Raw genomic sequence first — 14,143 nt, 5'->3', positions numbered from 1 at the left:
CACCTCCCTTTCATCTACAGGTGTATGAACTTGCGGAGCAGGGGTCCATCAAACCTAGTTCCAAGAGCAGCAGACATTAGAGCTTTAGAGAGAGAGTGTGCTAGAAAGAGAAGAGAAGAAGAGCAACAAGCTCACTTGCAGAGATTGGATACTGATATGGGAGACATACCTCAAAATGATGCGAACGGCAATGGAGCTAACAACGTTCCACCACAGCGAGCAGCTCGACCCATTGGCACTTATGACCGCCCCAACATTCATGGTCATATATTGGGAATCCGAGCACCCGCCGTGGCAGCCAACAACTTTGAGATCAAATCAGGACTCCTCAACGTGATTGAGAACAACAAGTATCATGGCTTGGCTCTAGAGGACCCATTTGATCACTTGGACAAGTTCGACAGCTACTGTGGGTTGTCAAAAACCAATGGTGTGTCCGAAGATGCCTTAAAGCTCAAGCTATTCCCTTTCTCTTTGGGGGATAAGGCACGTCAGTGGGAGAAGTCTCTACCCAGCGACTCTATCACCACTTGGGATGACTGCAAGAAAGCATTCTTGGAGAAGCTCTTCTCTACTTCAAGAACTGCTAAGCTGAGAAATGAGATTTTCAGCTTTCAACAGAAGAACTTGGAAGGCTTCAGTGAAGCCTGGGAGAGATTCAAGGGCTACCAAGCTCAATGCCCACACCATGGTTTCTCTAAGGAGAGCTTGCTGAGCACATTCTACCGTGGTGCTCTTCCTAAGTATAGGGCCAGACTGGATACAGCTAGCAATGAGTTCTTCTTGGGGAGAACTGAGGAAGATGCAGAGGAGCTGGTTGACAACATGATAAAGAGTGATGCAGTCTACAGTAGAGACCACGACAGAGGCAGTCGAACAGATGATAAGCAGACGAGGAAGGAGTTGAAAGCTCTACAGGATAAGATAGACATCCTCATTGCTGATAAAGCCACCTGTTAGAGAGGAATTTAGCATTCTCACACAAGGCCCGTCGGTTAATAAGATTCGGACCAATCTTATCAGGAGACTAACCAGGATCTAACATGACGATCGGTGTTGGAATCCAAGCTAATCATTTGGGCCTCCCGATCAACTAGATCAGTCTTGGATCATCAGGCCATCGCTCGATCGACTCAGCCTCACGATCAAATGACCGACTGGACCAGTATCGGCCCATCAAGCTATCGCTCGGCTGGACAGCCCATTAAACATCAAATTAAGCCCAAACTGCCAGGGCGAACGAGTGAGAGACATGTAGAGCCTATAAAAGGAGAACGAATGGAAGGAAGGAAGGGATCCGCAAATAGACACTAAGAGATTGACGGCAAGATCTAGGGTTTACGATCAATCGCCTTGCTTAGTGTTTCTGTCTGAGCCTTTCAACAAAGCTCCGACCTTTTCCTTCTTTCTCTAATCTCTTTGTAACCTCGACTGTTTACCTCATATTGTGAATAGAACGTCTTTGTAAGACCCACTAAAACCGAGTTCATTTCACTATCATTCAACCTACCAAACTCGTATTCAACATTTGGCGCCCACCGTGGGGCCTTACAGAGTAACGTTCACAAACTCAGTATGAGTCCTGACGACACACCCGCTGACGGTAACCGACCGTCGGTCTCTGTTACGCCGGCTCCCGATGCTCCGGTCGCACCGAACCAATCCGTTCCCGAGATGATGCAGGCCATCATGGCACGTTTCATCCAACAAGAAGAAACCAACAAAGCCACGAGCGACCGTCTGGCCGCACTCGCTGCTGCTCTCGGAACCCTAGATGGCGAAAACGACAGGGCGGAAACGGCAAGAAGAAGGTTGTTCGCAACCGCAAACCCTAATCTTGGAGTCGAACGACCAACAGAAGAAGCAAACCCTACGAACGGTGAGGTTGCACAAACGACTGACGGCTCAGACTCTCTGACTAGCCGCCAGATCGCCGATCTGCAACTCTCACTGCGGGATATCCATTCTAAGATACATCATGTCAAGGCATCCACACCAGAGATCGAACGTGTTCTCGCCACCACCCGGCGAAACCCTTTCACTCAGAGAATAACGAAAGTCAAAATCAAGAAGACGGAGAAACTCCGTATCCCTCCATACAAGGGAGATTCAGATCCGACCGATCACATGACCGCTTTCAACATCGCTATGGGTCGAAATCACTTTTCCGACGAAGAGAAAGACGCAGGCCTCTGCCAACTCTTCGTCGAGAGCCTTTCCGGATCGGCCCTAAGTTGGTTTTCACATTTGAAAGAAGGTTCGATCGATAGCTTCGACGACCTGTCCGCCTCTTTCCTCAAAAACTATATCATGTGGTCTCGTCAAGGAACATCCATGGCCGACCTATGGAAGTTGTCCCAATCGCAAAACGAGAGTCTGAAGGACTTTATGGAAAGATTCAAGCAAGTACTATCAACGGTATCTACCCCGGATCACACTACCGTCGAAGCTTTGACCAACGCTCTTTGGATCAACTCCAAGTTTCGCGAGTACCTCGGGACTAACCCAACCATAACCATCGAAGACGCTCTGCACGACTCAAAGAACTTTATCAAAATGGACGAAGACAGGCGAGCTTACAACGCCAAGCAACATGCTCTAAAGCCAACGGCATCGAAGACATCGAACGCCCAGGAGCCACGACAGCACGCCCCTTACCAAAAGAAAGGACCTGTCTACGCCGTCACCGAAGACGATCAATCTGGCGTAGTTGCCGCGGTACGTGAACCAGGGTGGAACGTATGGGAACGCGATACCGAAGGAAAGGCGCAGCAGTCCCGCAAACCTGCGCCCGCCAACTCTAAGAGCTCGTACGACCAGAACAAGTTCTGCAAGTATCATGATATGAGAGGTCATGACACCAAAGAATGCAGACACCTCTACGAGGCATGGCTCGCCTCCACCAGCGACGGTCGTACCGAGGTCGAACCACCAAAACCAAAGACGACCAAAAACAGTAAAAGTTGGAGCAAGAGCAAGGATAAGAAGAAAAAGTCCAATGAAAAGAAAGAAGAGAACTCCCCTCCGACAGATGATGGCGACCAATCGCATCATGACGAGGAGTCAACCTCCGACGAAGAAAAACCAAAAACTCTGCGAAAGATTTTCACAATCCGAGCCACGCCATCTACAACGGTAATGCCGAAGGACGATCTACGTTACTCACTCAACCAAAAATCCGGAAAGATGGTCGAAAGCCCCACTCTCACTGACACTTCGGCGCGAACAATAGAAAGCAGCAGTACGCTTATGGAGATCGATGGTGCGCCGCCTAGGATCAGTCGTTCCATAAGAAAGCTCAATGTTTCAGACGCTAGACATGTCCTAGACGCAAAGAGAAAAGATCCACTCCATCGGCAAGACAAACTTAAACGGGAAATGTTGTCAAACGACCAATCCGGTTGTGTCGAGATGACGGATCTTCGAATTAAGCTTAACTCGAAGATCCCGGATCTTCGCGAAAAACTCAAACGATGCAAGATCGACCGTTCGAAAGCGGAGCCAGAGCCGATCGTTCCATACCAACGCAAGACTCAAGATCTGCGTACACGTCTCAATTCACTTAGAGCTGAACGAACGGTACAACCCGAGGAAGAGCACCAAGAGCAGTTTCAGCACTTGAACGTAATCATGGGAGGATCCCCTCCTGGCAACGACTCCGTCAGATCTGTGAAAGCGTTCCGACGGAAGGCAATCACAACTAAGCGCTGGCCTACCACTCCAGAGGCTAGTCCTCCAATCACCTTTTCTGCCGAAGACGCAGCAGGTGTCCACATGCCGCCCAACGATTCACTCCTCGTTGACGTCGGAATTAGTGACTGCACGGTCACCAAAGTCCTCGTGGACACTGGCAGTTCAGTCGATCTCATCTTTAAAAGAACACTCGTCAAGATGGGGGTAAGCCTCGACGACATGAAACCTTCCGCGCGATCGCTAACAGGTTTTAACGGGTCAACCGAGACCATGCTCGGAACGATACGCTTGCGAGTGTACGCCGAAGGCATCGCCAAAAACGTCAAGTTCTCCGTCATCGACGTTCACGCTCCATATAACGCAATCCTGGGCACACCATGGATCCATGCGATGAAGGCTATCCCTTCGACCTATCACCAATGTATCAAATTTGCTGGTAACGATGGACGGATCATTACTCTTCGGGGCGACCAAGCAGCTGCTCGAGATCTCCTCGTCGCCGAGATAAAAAACCGCAAGGCAACTTCCCACGTTAACTCAGTCGCCAAACCAATCCAGAAGATATACCCTTTCAAGGAAGAGATTCTCGAGGTAACCATCGACGACAGTGACCAAACCAAGATCGTCCGAGTCGGCGCCCACCTTCCCCACGACACGAAAGGCAAGATCATTTCGTTTCTCAGGGATAACGTCTCCACTTTTGCTTGGTCTACCTCCGACATGAAAGGGATCGACCCGGGCGTCACTACACACGAGCTCAACGTCGACCCAACATTCAAACCAATCCGTCAAAAAAGGCGCAAGCTCGGCCCCGAACGATCAAAGGCCATCAACGAAGAGGTCGACCGATTGCTGAACGCAGGTTCCATCACGGAAGTGAAGTATCCCGAATGGCTAGCAAATCCAGTCGTCGTAAAGAAGAAGAATGGCAAATGGAGGGTCTGCGTCGATTTCACAGACCTCAACAAAGCATGTCCTAAAGACAGCTTTCCTCTCCCTCACATTGATCGACTGGTCGAATCAACAACGGGAAACGAGCTACTGACATTCATGGATGCTTTTTCCGGTTACAACCAAATAATGATGCATCCAGACGATCGAGAGAAAACGGCGTTCATCACTGACCGCGAGATATACTGCTACAAAGTAATGCCCTTTGGTCTAAAGAATGCTGGCGCGACGTACCAACGACTCGTCAATAAGATGTTCGCCGAGCGATTGGGAGCCACAATGGAAGTGTACATTGATGACATGCTGGTAAAGTCCCAAAAGGCAACAGACCATATCGACCATCTCAAAGATTGTTTCTTCATTTTGAACAAGTACGGGATGAAGCTTAATCCAACGAAATGCACCTTCGGCGTAACATCCGGTGAATTCCTTGGATACATAGTCACTCAAAGGGGGATTGAGGCGAACCCAAAGCAGATAACTGCCATCCTCGACCTTCCTAGTCCCAAAAACAGTCGCGAGATACAACGGTTGACCGGTCGAATAGCAGCCCTCAATCGATTTATATCACGATCGACTGATAAATGCCTCCCATTTTACGACCTGCTGCGCGGCAACAAGAAATTCATTTGGAACGAACGCTGCGAGGAAGCATTCGAACAGCTCAAGCGTTATCTTACGACGCCGCCCGTGTTGGCCAAGCCAGACAAAGGAGATACGTTATACCTGTATATTGCAGTCTCTGACGCTGCTGTGAGTAGCGTGCTCGTCAAAGATGAACGAGGCGAGCAACGCCCAATATTCTATACCAGCCAACGCATGACGGACGCAGAAACTCGCTATTCGACACTCGAAAAGATGGCGCTGGCAGTTATGACTTCAGCAAGGAAACTTCGGCCTTATTTCCAATCTCATTCGATCATCGTCCTGACAAACCTACCACTACGAACCGTCATGCAGAACTCCAATCACTCGGGTAGACTTTCGAAGTGGGCCATCGAGCTTAGTGAATACGACGTCACGTTTCAAAGCAAACCAGCCGCGAAGTCCCAAGTGTTGGCTGATTTTCTCATCGAGCTAACACCGGAACTCGAACAAGATTTACAACTGCCCGACGCCACCTGGATCTTGCACGTCGACGGGTCATCCTCCACTAAGGGCTCTGGAATCGGTATCCACCTCCAATCCCCCACAGGCGAGTTGCTCCAGCAATCATTCCGACTTGGTTTCAAAGCATCTAACAACGAAGCAGAGTACGAATCCCTCATTGCTGGATTACGCCTTGCGCAAGCAGTCCAAGCAAAGCGCATCCACGCCTACTGCGACTCTCAATTGGTTGCTAATCAATTTAGCGGGGACTACGACGCTAGGAACGAACGAATGGACGCCTACCTTAAAGTTGTACAAGACCTAACCAAAACATTCGAGTCTTTTCAACTAACAAGGATTCCCCGCGGAGAAAACGTCTGTGCAGATGCTCTAGCGGCGCTTGGGAGCAACCCAAGAGATCAAGTAAAGCGGACCATCCCAATTCAACAGATTGACAAACCAAGCATCACTCTATCGCACGATGAGAGCGATCACGTAGTAGCAATCGACGCATCAGAAGAGATGGATACAAGCGAATCAAGCGATCGACCGTGTGACTGGCGAACCCCATTTATTCGTTTTCTTTCAGACGGATCGCTTCCGCAAAACAAATGGGAGGCCCGTCGACTGAAAACCAAGAGTGCGAACTACGTTCTCATCGATGGGAGACTACATCGTTGGACCTCCGCCAAAGTCCTGTTAACATGCCTCGATGGAGAAGAAGCATCTCTTGCCATGGCCGAAACCCACGAAGGAGCGGCGGGGAACCATTCAGGTGGACGAGCGCTGGCCCTTAAAGTAAAAAGCCTTGGCTTTTACTGGCCAACAATGGTTGCCGATTGCGAGACATACGCACGCAAGTGCGACAAGTGCCAACGACATGCACCGACATACACAGTCCGACCGAAGTTCTACGAACTATGACAGCTCCCTACCCATTCATGCGCTGGGGGATGGATCTAATCGGACCAATGCCAAGTTCCAGGCAACGAAAGTACGCCCTGATCATGACGGACTACTTCACCAAATGGGTCGAAGCGAAAGCACTCGTCCACATTACAGACAAGGAAGTCCAAAACTTTGTTTGGAAGAACATCATTTGCAGGCACGGCCTTCCCTACGAAATCGTCACTGACAACGGCTCCCAGTTCATCTCTAGCAACTTCCGCGGTTTTCTGGAACGATGGGGGATCCGCTTAAACACGGCGACGCCTCGCTACCCCCAATGCAACGGACAGGCCGAAGCCACCAACAAGACAATCCTGGATGGTATCAAAAAACGCTTGGATCTCAAAAAGGGACATTGGGCCGACGAGTTAGATGGAGTTCTTTGGTCACACAGAACGACCCTACGGAGTGCGACCGGTCAAACACCATTTTCTCTGGCATACGGAGTCGAGGCTATGGCTCCGGCGGAAGTCAACGTTACAAGTCTTCGCCGAGCGAAGATGCCGCACAACGAAGAACTCAACATAGAAATGCTATGTGACGCCTTGGACGCAATCGAAGAACGAAGAGACCATGCGCTGCTCCGAATCCAGAACTACCAACATCTGGCCGAATCTTATTACAACAAGAAGGTTCACGCTCGACCGTTAGAACTCAACGACCAAGTCCTTCGCAAAGTATTCGAAAACACGAAAGAGTGGAAGGCCGGCAAGTTGGGAACAAACTGGGAAGGACCATACAAGATAGTCGAGATCGTTAAGCCTGGTGTCTATCGATTGGAAACCTCCGCCGGCGACCCAGTACCACGAGCGTGGAACGCCGCCAACCTTCGGAAGTACCTCATTTGACCGTCTTCCCCAAAAAAAAAAAAAAAAAAAAAAAAAAAAAAGAGCGAATGACCTTACCATCACTTTCGCTTAGAGCCGAGCGAATGACAATACGTCACTTTCGCCCAGCTCCAGACAGATGACACCACGTCACTTCTGTCCAAACACCGAATGAGCACGTCTTCGTCACTTTTGCCTTAACTTATGGTGAATGACCAAGACGCCGTTTGGGCAAATCGAACTACGATTGGCTTGATCCCTTTACCAGGGGTACGTAGTCAGCCTGTCATCAGGTCCAGCCATACTCCAAACAAAAAAAAGGAGCGAATGACCTTACCATCACTTTCGCTTAGAACCGAGCGAATGACAATACGTCACTTTTGCCCAGCTCCAGACAGATGACACCACGTCACTTCTGTCCAAACACCGAATGAGCACGTCTTCGTCACTTTTGCCTTAACTTATGGTGAACGACCAAGACGCCGTTCGGGCAAATCGAACTACGATTGGCCTGATCCCTTTACCAGGGGTACGTAGGCAGCCTGTCATCAGGTCCAGCCATACTCCAAAAAAAAAAAAAAACAAATACATAGGTTGGAGTCCTCACCAAAGGCACCGCGCGAACGCTTGTATGTCACTTCCGATCGACTAGGATAACTACACATCGCACGGCCCGGACTCACCATCAGCATCAATGGCAAATCCGTGATAAAGCCCCATCAACAGGAGCTTCTCGGTCCTCCACTTTTGAGGCCAAAGTCGCCTAAGTGGAGTACTCGCCAAAGACATGGCGCGAACGAAAGCTTCTCACAGCTCCATCAACGGAAGCTTCTCGCGGGTTTAAAACCCCGTCATTTGCTCGACGGCCAAAGAAGCCTGAGATCATACATACACGACGACCACCAAGAAGCTCGAGCTTAAGTTCAAAGATCAACAGGCTCATTGCGCCAAAGTTCTTTTCGATCCTAAGATAAGTTCGCACGTTGCTCGCAACTAGTCGTGGTCGCTTCTCTAGCAGCCTTGCTCCAAAGGCTAATCTGCTCTTTGTCAAAAAGATGCACACATGACCTTGGCACGAACCATTTCGGACCTCCATCACAAGAAGCTGAGATAACATATTACATAGAACTTAAAGGGAGAGCGTCTGAAACTAGGAGAATAAAGAAGATCCAAAAGATACAACAACGGTTTCAAACCAAATGCAACAGCAAGCGGCCGACCAAAAGGAACAGAGTTCGGAGGCCATAACAAAAGGTGCTAAATAAAAAAAAAACATAAGTAGTAAAACAACAACAGGGTAGCACGATCAACCCTTGAAGACTATTCTTCAATGGCTACTTCCGACGAAACAACACTTCCTGCTTCCGCGACCCTCGCAGGCGCAGGAACCCCGAGACTGTCCTGAGTAACCGCACGACCATCGGACGTGACAGCCGCCGATCGACAGGCAACGGCCGGATCCAGAGCAGCGGTCGAACTCTCACCACAAAGGAAAGGAGATCGAAGAGCCATCGCAGAATCAGAATCAACGGTGCCGAAGGTTGATCCAAACTGGTTCCCATAAGGAAGCAAGTCCCTACGAGGAGGTGAGAGAGCAAGATCGCGCTCCGCGATAACTTCAACACTAACGTTTTCTACCTCTTTCCTGAACTTCTCCTCGTTAGCAGTCAAAAGATCTTTTAGTTGTTGCGGGACAGACAGTCCCTTGGTCTCCAATAAACTCAACGCGTCCAAGGTTCCAAGAGCTGTACCATGGAGTAGACGCTTCTCCTCCTTTTCATCTCGATCGGCAATATACTTCCGAAATTTGTCGAAACGCCTATTAGCCGCAGCAACCACGCAACTTCTCTCGGATAAAAGCTCGCGATTGCGAGATTGTCTCGTGCGATCCATCGCTCTCTTCGTCTTCTCAAGTTCCTCGACCTTCTCCGCCTCTAGCCGAGAAATTATGTCTCGGGCGGTCTCTAACTTCTCCTCAAGATCCGCGGCCGTCTGGATCGCTTGCCGACGCTCGCGGGAATAGCGACCTCGCTCAGCGGCCAGCTCCTTATCCCTATCGTGCTTCTCCTTTCTAGCCGCTTCAAGCCCAGCCTCTTTTATCTTGATCGTCCCTTCCGCTTCCTTAAGATCCAATGTCAACTTCTGCAAAGCTTTTTTGTATTCCATCACGAGAGCATTCTTCCGAGCAGCAGCCTAGACCAAGAGAAAGCCAAAAAAAAAAGGATCAATCGATGATAAGAAGATTGTCACCCAAAGGAACAAGATAAGTAAGCAATCAAACACAATCCCTCAGACGAATGTCTACCTCCGCATCCGCACGAAGTGATTCAGCAAATTTGTCTGCAAACGCAAACTCAGAAACAGATAGAGTTGTCTGCATCCCACCGTCGATCGGACGAGTCACCTCACCAGGCTCCCGGGCCTCCCCTCCCGACGACTCATCTCCGGGCGGACCCGTAAAACCCTCTATGGGAGCAACTTCATCACCTTCTTCCACCTCGTCACCACCCATTGGTTCGAGTTGCGTTTGAGCAGCCTCAGTTTCATCTCCATCCAAAGGAGGGTCAGCCGTCACCTCTTTGGAAGACTTAGTCCTCTTTCTCTTTTTCTTCGGCGGACGAACGTCAACGGGTCCCTCGACGCCAGAATCAACTGTAACGATCACCGGCGCTGGCGCCCGATCGATCGATGTATCCGCAACTGCGCTGCCCGTCCCATCCATGTTCGCTGAAGGGCAGAAGTTTGCGTCCCTCAGTTGAGCAGCCAAGATCTCGCTGTAGTCTGGATACACTCTAGAAGGAGTTCCCATGATCGGAAGTTTTAGTCTTTTCTTCCCCTTCGGTTCCTCGCAAGGAATGTCCGCCGCCCAATCGACTGCCAAAACAAAAAGAGAGGGAAAGATATATAAAAAAAAAACAGGAAGAGATAATGACAATCAATTGATTGGTCGAGAAGAGAGGAAAAATAAAAAAAAATAAAAAAGAGACGAACCGTTAGCGATGCGTCTTCGTTGACGACGAATTCTTTTGCGGTCAAAGTCCTTCCACTCTTGGGATCGGAGCACGACAATCTTCGGTAAGTCCCTCCGAAAAGCGTCCCAAGGACCAAAGGTGTTTGGATGACCAACTGCAAAAAAGAAAAATTTAAAAGAAAAGTTAGAATCAACCCCACGACGAGGAACAGGTCGACACAAGACGATCTACCAATGCTGCTACTCCATAAAACCCGGCGATCGACTTCTAGCGGGTCAACGAATCCAGCATCGTCTGCTTTGACATAAAAATAAGAGCGTTGCCATCTCTTAGTCTTGATAAGGGACTGGTAAAGACGTTCAAACCCGACCTCATCTGCACTGAGTAAAGCCCATTTGGTTTTGGCTGAACTTGTGTTAGTTCCTCGAAAATGCGAACGGTCAACGACACGTCAATCTCCGCCGCCATAACCATCAACGCAACAGCGATCCTGATCGCCCCGTTCATAAGCTGACTCATGGCGATCCCTCGCCGAAAACAATAGGAGGTGATCAAACGAGGAATCGGAAACCACAACCTCGAGTCCTCCCCGAAAAATGATTCGTAAACACAGCAGTATCCGACCGGCGGACTCCACGGACGCTGATCTGATCTCGGGATCATGAAAGTGACGCCGGATGCTCGGTTCGCTTCCATCAACAAGGAAACCCCTTCCAAAGTAGAATGAGTAGGGGCAACGTCACCCCAATCCTGCCCATCTAGTCCCCGCGACCGATCAAACGACGGGGCCAGATCTGGAAGTTTTTCAATTGTTCCATCACAACAAAAACGGAACGGAGTCAGTCGCTCGGTCGGCGAAGGAACAGATCTTCGCGATGACTGCCCCGCAGCCTCGGAGTTGCTCGAGCGCTTTCCGGCGGGCCCAATCTTGGCCGGACGAGAGTCGCGCGCAAGATGCCCAACGCCTCCATCGCCACCACTCGCCGCAGAGTGCTCGCGGTCGACCATAAGACATCGCTTACCTTCGCTTCCATCAAGCGGTTCTTCAGTACCAGCCCCCGAATCGACGGATCGAACAGCCTTGTCGCCGCAATTAACCCTAATCGCCAGATCCATCCGTTTAAGAGCGATCGATGGCACGCGTAGAGGACCCAAGACCGATCGATCGACTCTCAATCGATCGTGAGAAAAGCCTAATCTGATCAGAAACAACAAACCTTCCTCCTCAACGGGCGATCGACCAATCGATCCCAATCGATCCCGAAAATAAAATAAAAAATGGAAATCGCAAGGGAGAGAGGGAGAAAGGGAGAGAGAAAGTACCTTTGGGTTTGAAGAGAAGTGAAGAAATAAGAGATTAAGACCTTATTTATAGCTAAAATAACGGGCTTTGGAGATAATACTGTTATTAGGCCTTTTCGGGCCCAGATTATTACACTCAGATCCTGTTATTAGGCCAACGAGGGAGACGCTCCAGACTTCCGCGCGATATGCGGCATAAGAGGCGACCAATCGATAGGAAAAGACCAGACGGTCAATCGATCGCCAAAGGGAATCGTGAAAACATCAGGGTTGTTCGTTGATTGCCTGATCACCTAGGGCGGCGGTTGTCTAACCGATCAATGAACTCCAACAATAGACAAGACCGAATCCATTATCCTCAGAACCAATTCATGACATTCCACTGCGAAGACCAATGTTTATTCGCAAGTGGACTGGGGGGGGGCTTACTGTTAGAGAGGAATTTAGCATTCTCACACAAGGCCCGTCGGTTAATAAGATTCGGACCAATCTTATCAGGAGACTAACCAGGATCTAACATGACGATCGGTGTTGGAATCCAAGCTAATCATTTGGGCCTCCCGATCAACTGGATCAGTCTTGGATCATCAGGCCATCGCTCGATCGACTCAGCCTCACGATCAAATGACCGACTGGACCAGTATCGGCCCATCAAGCTATCGCTCGGCTGGACAGCCCATTAAACATCAAATTAAGCCCAAACTGCCAGGGCGAACGAGTGAGAGACATGTAGAGCCTATAAAAGGAGAACGAATGGAAGGAAGGAAGGGATCCGCAAATAGACACTAAGATATTGACGGCAAGATCTAGGGTTTACGATCAATCGCCTTGCTTAGTGTTTCTGTCTGAGCCTTTCAACAAAGCTCCGACCTTTTCCTTCTTTCTCTAATCTCTTTGTAACCTCGACTGTTTACCTCATATTGTGAATAGAACGTCTTTGTAAGACCCACTAAAACCGAGTACATTTCACTATCATTCAACCTACCAAACTCGTATTCAACACCACCCAAGAGCAGCTGCACTTTGTTGGTAACCCAAGCCAAGAGACACCACCTGTTGTCCATGAGGTTGAGGGTTTGGAAGGTCAGGAAGAGCTGTGTTTCATCAAAAACAATGGTAGCTGGTACAAAAAAGAGCTCAACTTTCAGTACAACAACCACCAACAGAAATCATATCCCAACAACCAACAAAGTGGTTATCCGCCTAGAAACAACCAGCAAGGCAGCTATCAGCCTCAGCAAAACCCCTCGTCTGGTTCCTCTGCTCCTCAAGAGAGCAGCACTGATACCTTACTGAAACAAATCTTGGAGTCTCAGACTAGAAGTGAGAAGCATGTTGGTTATGAGTTGAAGAACCTTCATTCCAAAATTGATGGGAGCTACAATGAGCTCAACAACAAATTCTCACATCTTGCTTCTACAGTCAAGAATTTAGAGAATCAGTTTGCTTCCATGAACACTCACCAGAATCGCCAGCAAGGATCTCTACCTAGAAAATTTGACCAAAACCCCAAGGAGGCCAAAGCTATCACCCTTAGGAGTGGTAAGCAGTTACCTCCTACAACTCTCACCAGGGATGCTGAGAAACTAGGTGAGGAGGTGGCCATCAACTTAGATGATGATGTGGTAATTGCTGATGAGAAGACCAATGATGAGATTTTGGAGAAGATTATGGAAGCTAAAGGTAAAGGAAAGGTTGGAGAAGAGAAGAAAACAATACAAGATGGTGAAGCTGCTGTTCCAGCAAGTGAGAATTCTTCTGTTCCTCCCCCCTATGAACCCAAACTTCCATTCCCTGGTAGATTCAAGAAGCAGCTGCTAGAGAAGTACAAGGCTCTGTTTGAGAAGCAAATGAGTGAAGCTCAGGTTGCAATGCCCATCATCGATGCTTTCATGTTGATTCCTCAATACAACAAGTTCCTGAAAGATGTTGTAGCTGCAAAGAAGAAGGAGATGGAAGGCATGATGATTCTTACCCATGAGTGCAGTGCCATCATCCAGAGGCTTGATGTTCCAGAGAAGTTAGAGGATCCAGGATGCTTCACACTACCTTGTGCTCTTGGACCTATGGTATTTGAGAAATGTCTCTGCGATTTGGGAGCTAGTGCCAGCTTGATGCATTTGTCTGTTGCAAAGAAGCTTGGATTCACTCAGTACAAGAAGTGTAGACTCTCTATGGTGTTAGCTGATCGTTCAGTGAAGTACCCTGTGGGCATCTTAGAGGACCTCCCTGTGAAGATTGGAAGGTATGAGATACCTACAGATTTTGTGGTGCTTGAGATGGGTGAGGAGGCTCAAGACCCAATGATTCTAGGAAGGTCATTCTTAGCTACAGCAGGAGCTATTGTTAATGTGAAGGAAG

The 14,143-nt window shown here is 49.1% G+C and overlaps 1 protein-coding gene and 1 non-coding gene across 2 annotated transcripts; both read right to left on the bottom strand.

The window, feature by feature from the left end:
- Positions 1–588: 588 nt before the first annotated feature.
- On the bottom strand, positions 589–695 carry LOC125593539. Its single transcript, XR_007329443.1, has one exon. It is a non-coding gene; the product is annotated as a small nucleolar RNA R71 (small nucleolar RNA).
- Positions 696–8,828: 8,133 nt separating this feature from the next.
- On the bottom strand, positions 8,829–11,596 carry LOC106421247 (meiosis-specific protein ASY2-like). The gene is made up of 4 exons (XM_048768099.1): positions 10,846–11,596; positions 10,500–10,634; positions 9,814–10,382; positions 8,829–9,701 (listed from the first exon to the last, which is right to left on the bottom strand). Exons 1-4 carry the CDS (start codon positions 11,594–11,596, stop codon positions 8,829–8,831), a joined length of 2,328 nt encoding a protein of 775 aa, XP_048624056.1.
- Positions 11,597–14,143: the final 2,547 nt, after the last annotated feature.

The sequence above is a fragment of the Brassica napus genome, chromosome C9 (assembly GCF_020379485.1).
Source record: "Brassica napus cultivar Da-Ae chromosome C9, Da-Ae, whole genome shotgun sequence".
NCBI classification, from domain to species: Eukaryota; Viridiplantae; Streptophyta; class Magnoliopsida; order Brassicales; family Brassicaceae; genus Brassica; species Brassica napus.
This window is presented reverse-complemented; position numbering and strand designations above follow the sequence as displayed.

Excerpts from the sequence above, each read along its gene's own strand:
- LOC106421247 (XM_048768099.1), bottom strand. The coding sequence starts at position 11,596 with ATGGATCTGGCGATTAGGGTTAATTGCGGCGACAAGGCTGTTCGATCC. Across the intron at positions 10,635-10,845 it reads CTCAGTGCAGATGAGGTCGG|TTGGTCATCCAAACACCTTT; the intron begins GTTTGAACGTCT and ends TCTTTTTTGCAG. Across the intron at positions 9,702-9,813 it reads CACTTCGTGCGGATGCGGAG|GCTGCTGCTCGGAAGAATGC; the intron begins GTAGACATTCGT and ends CTCTTGGTCTAG.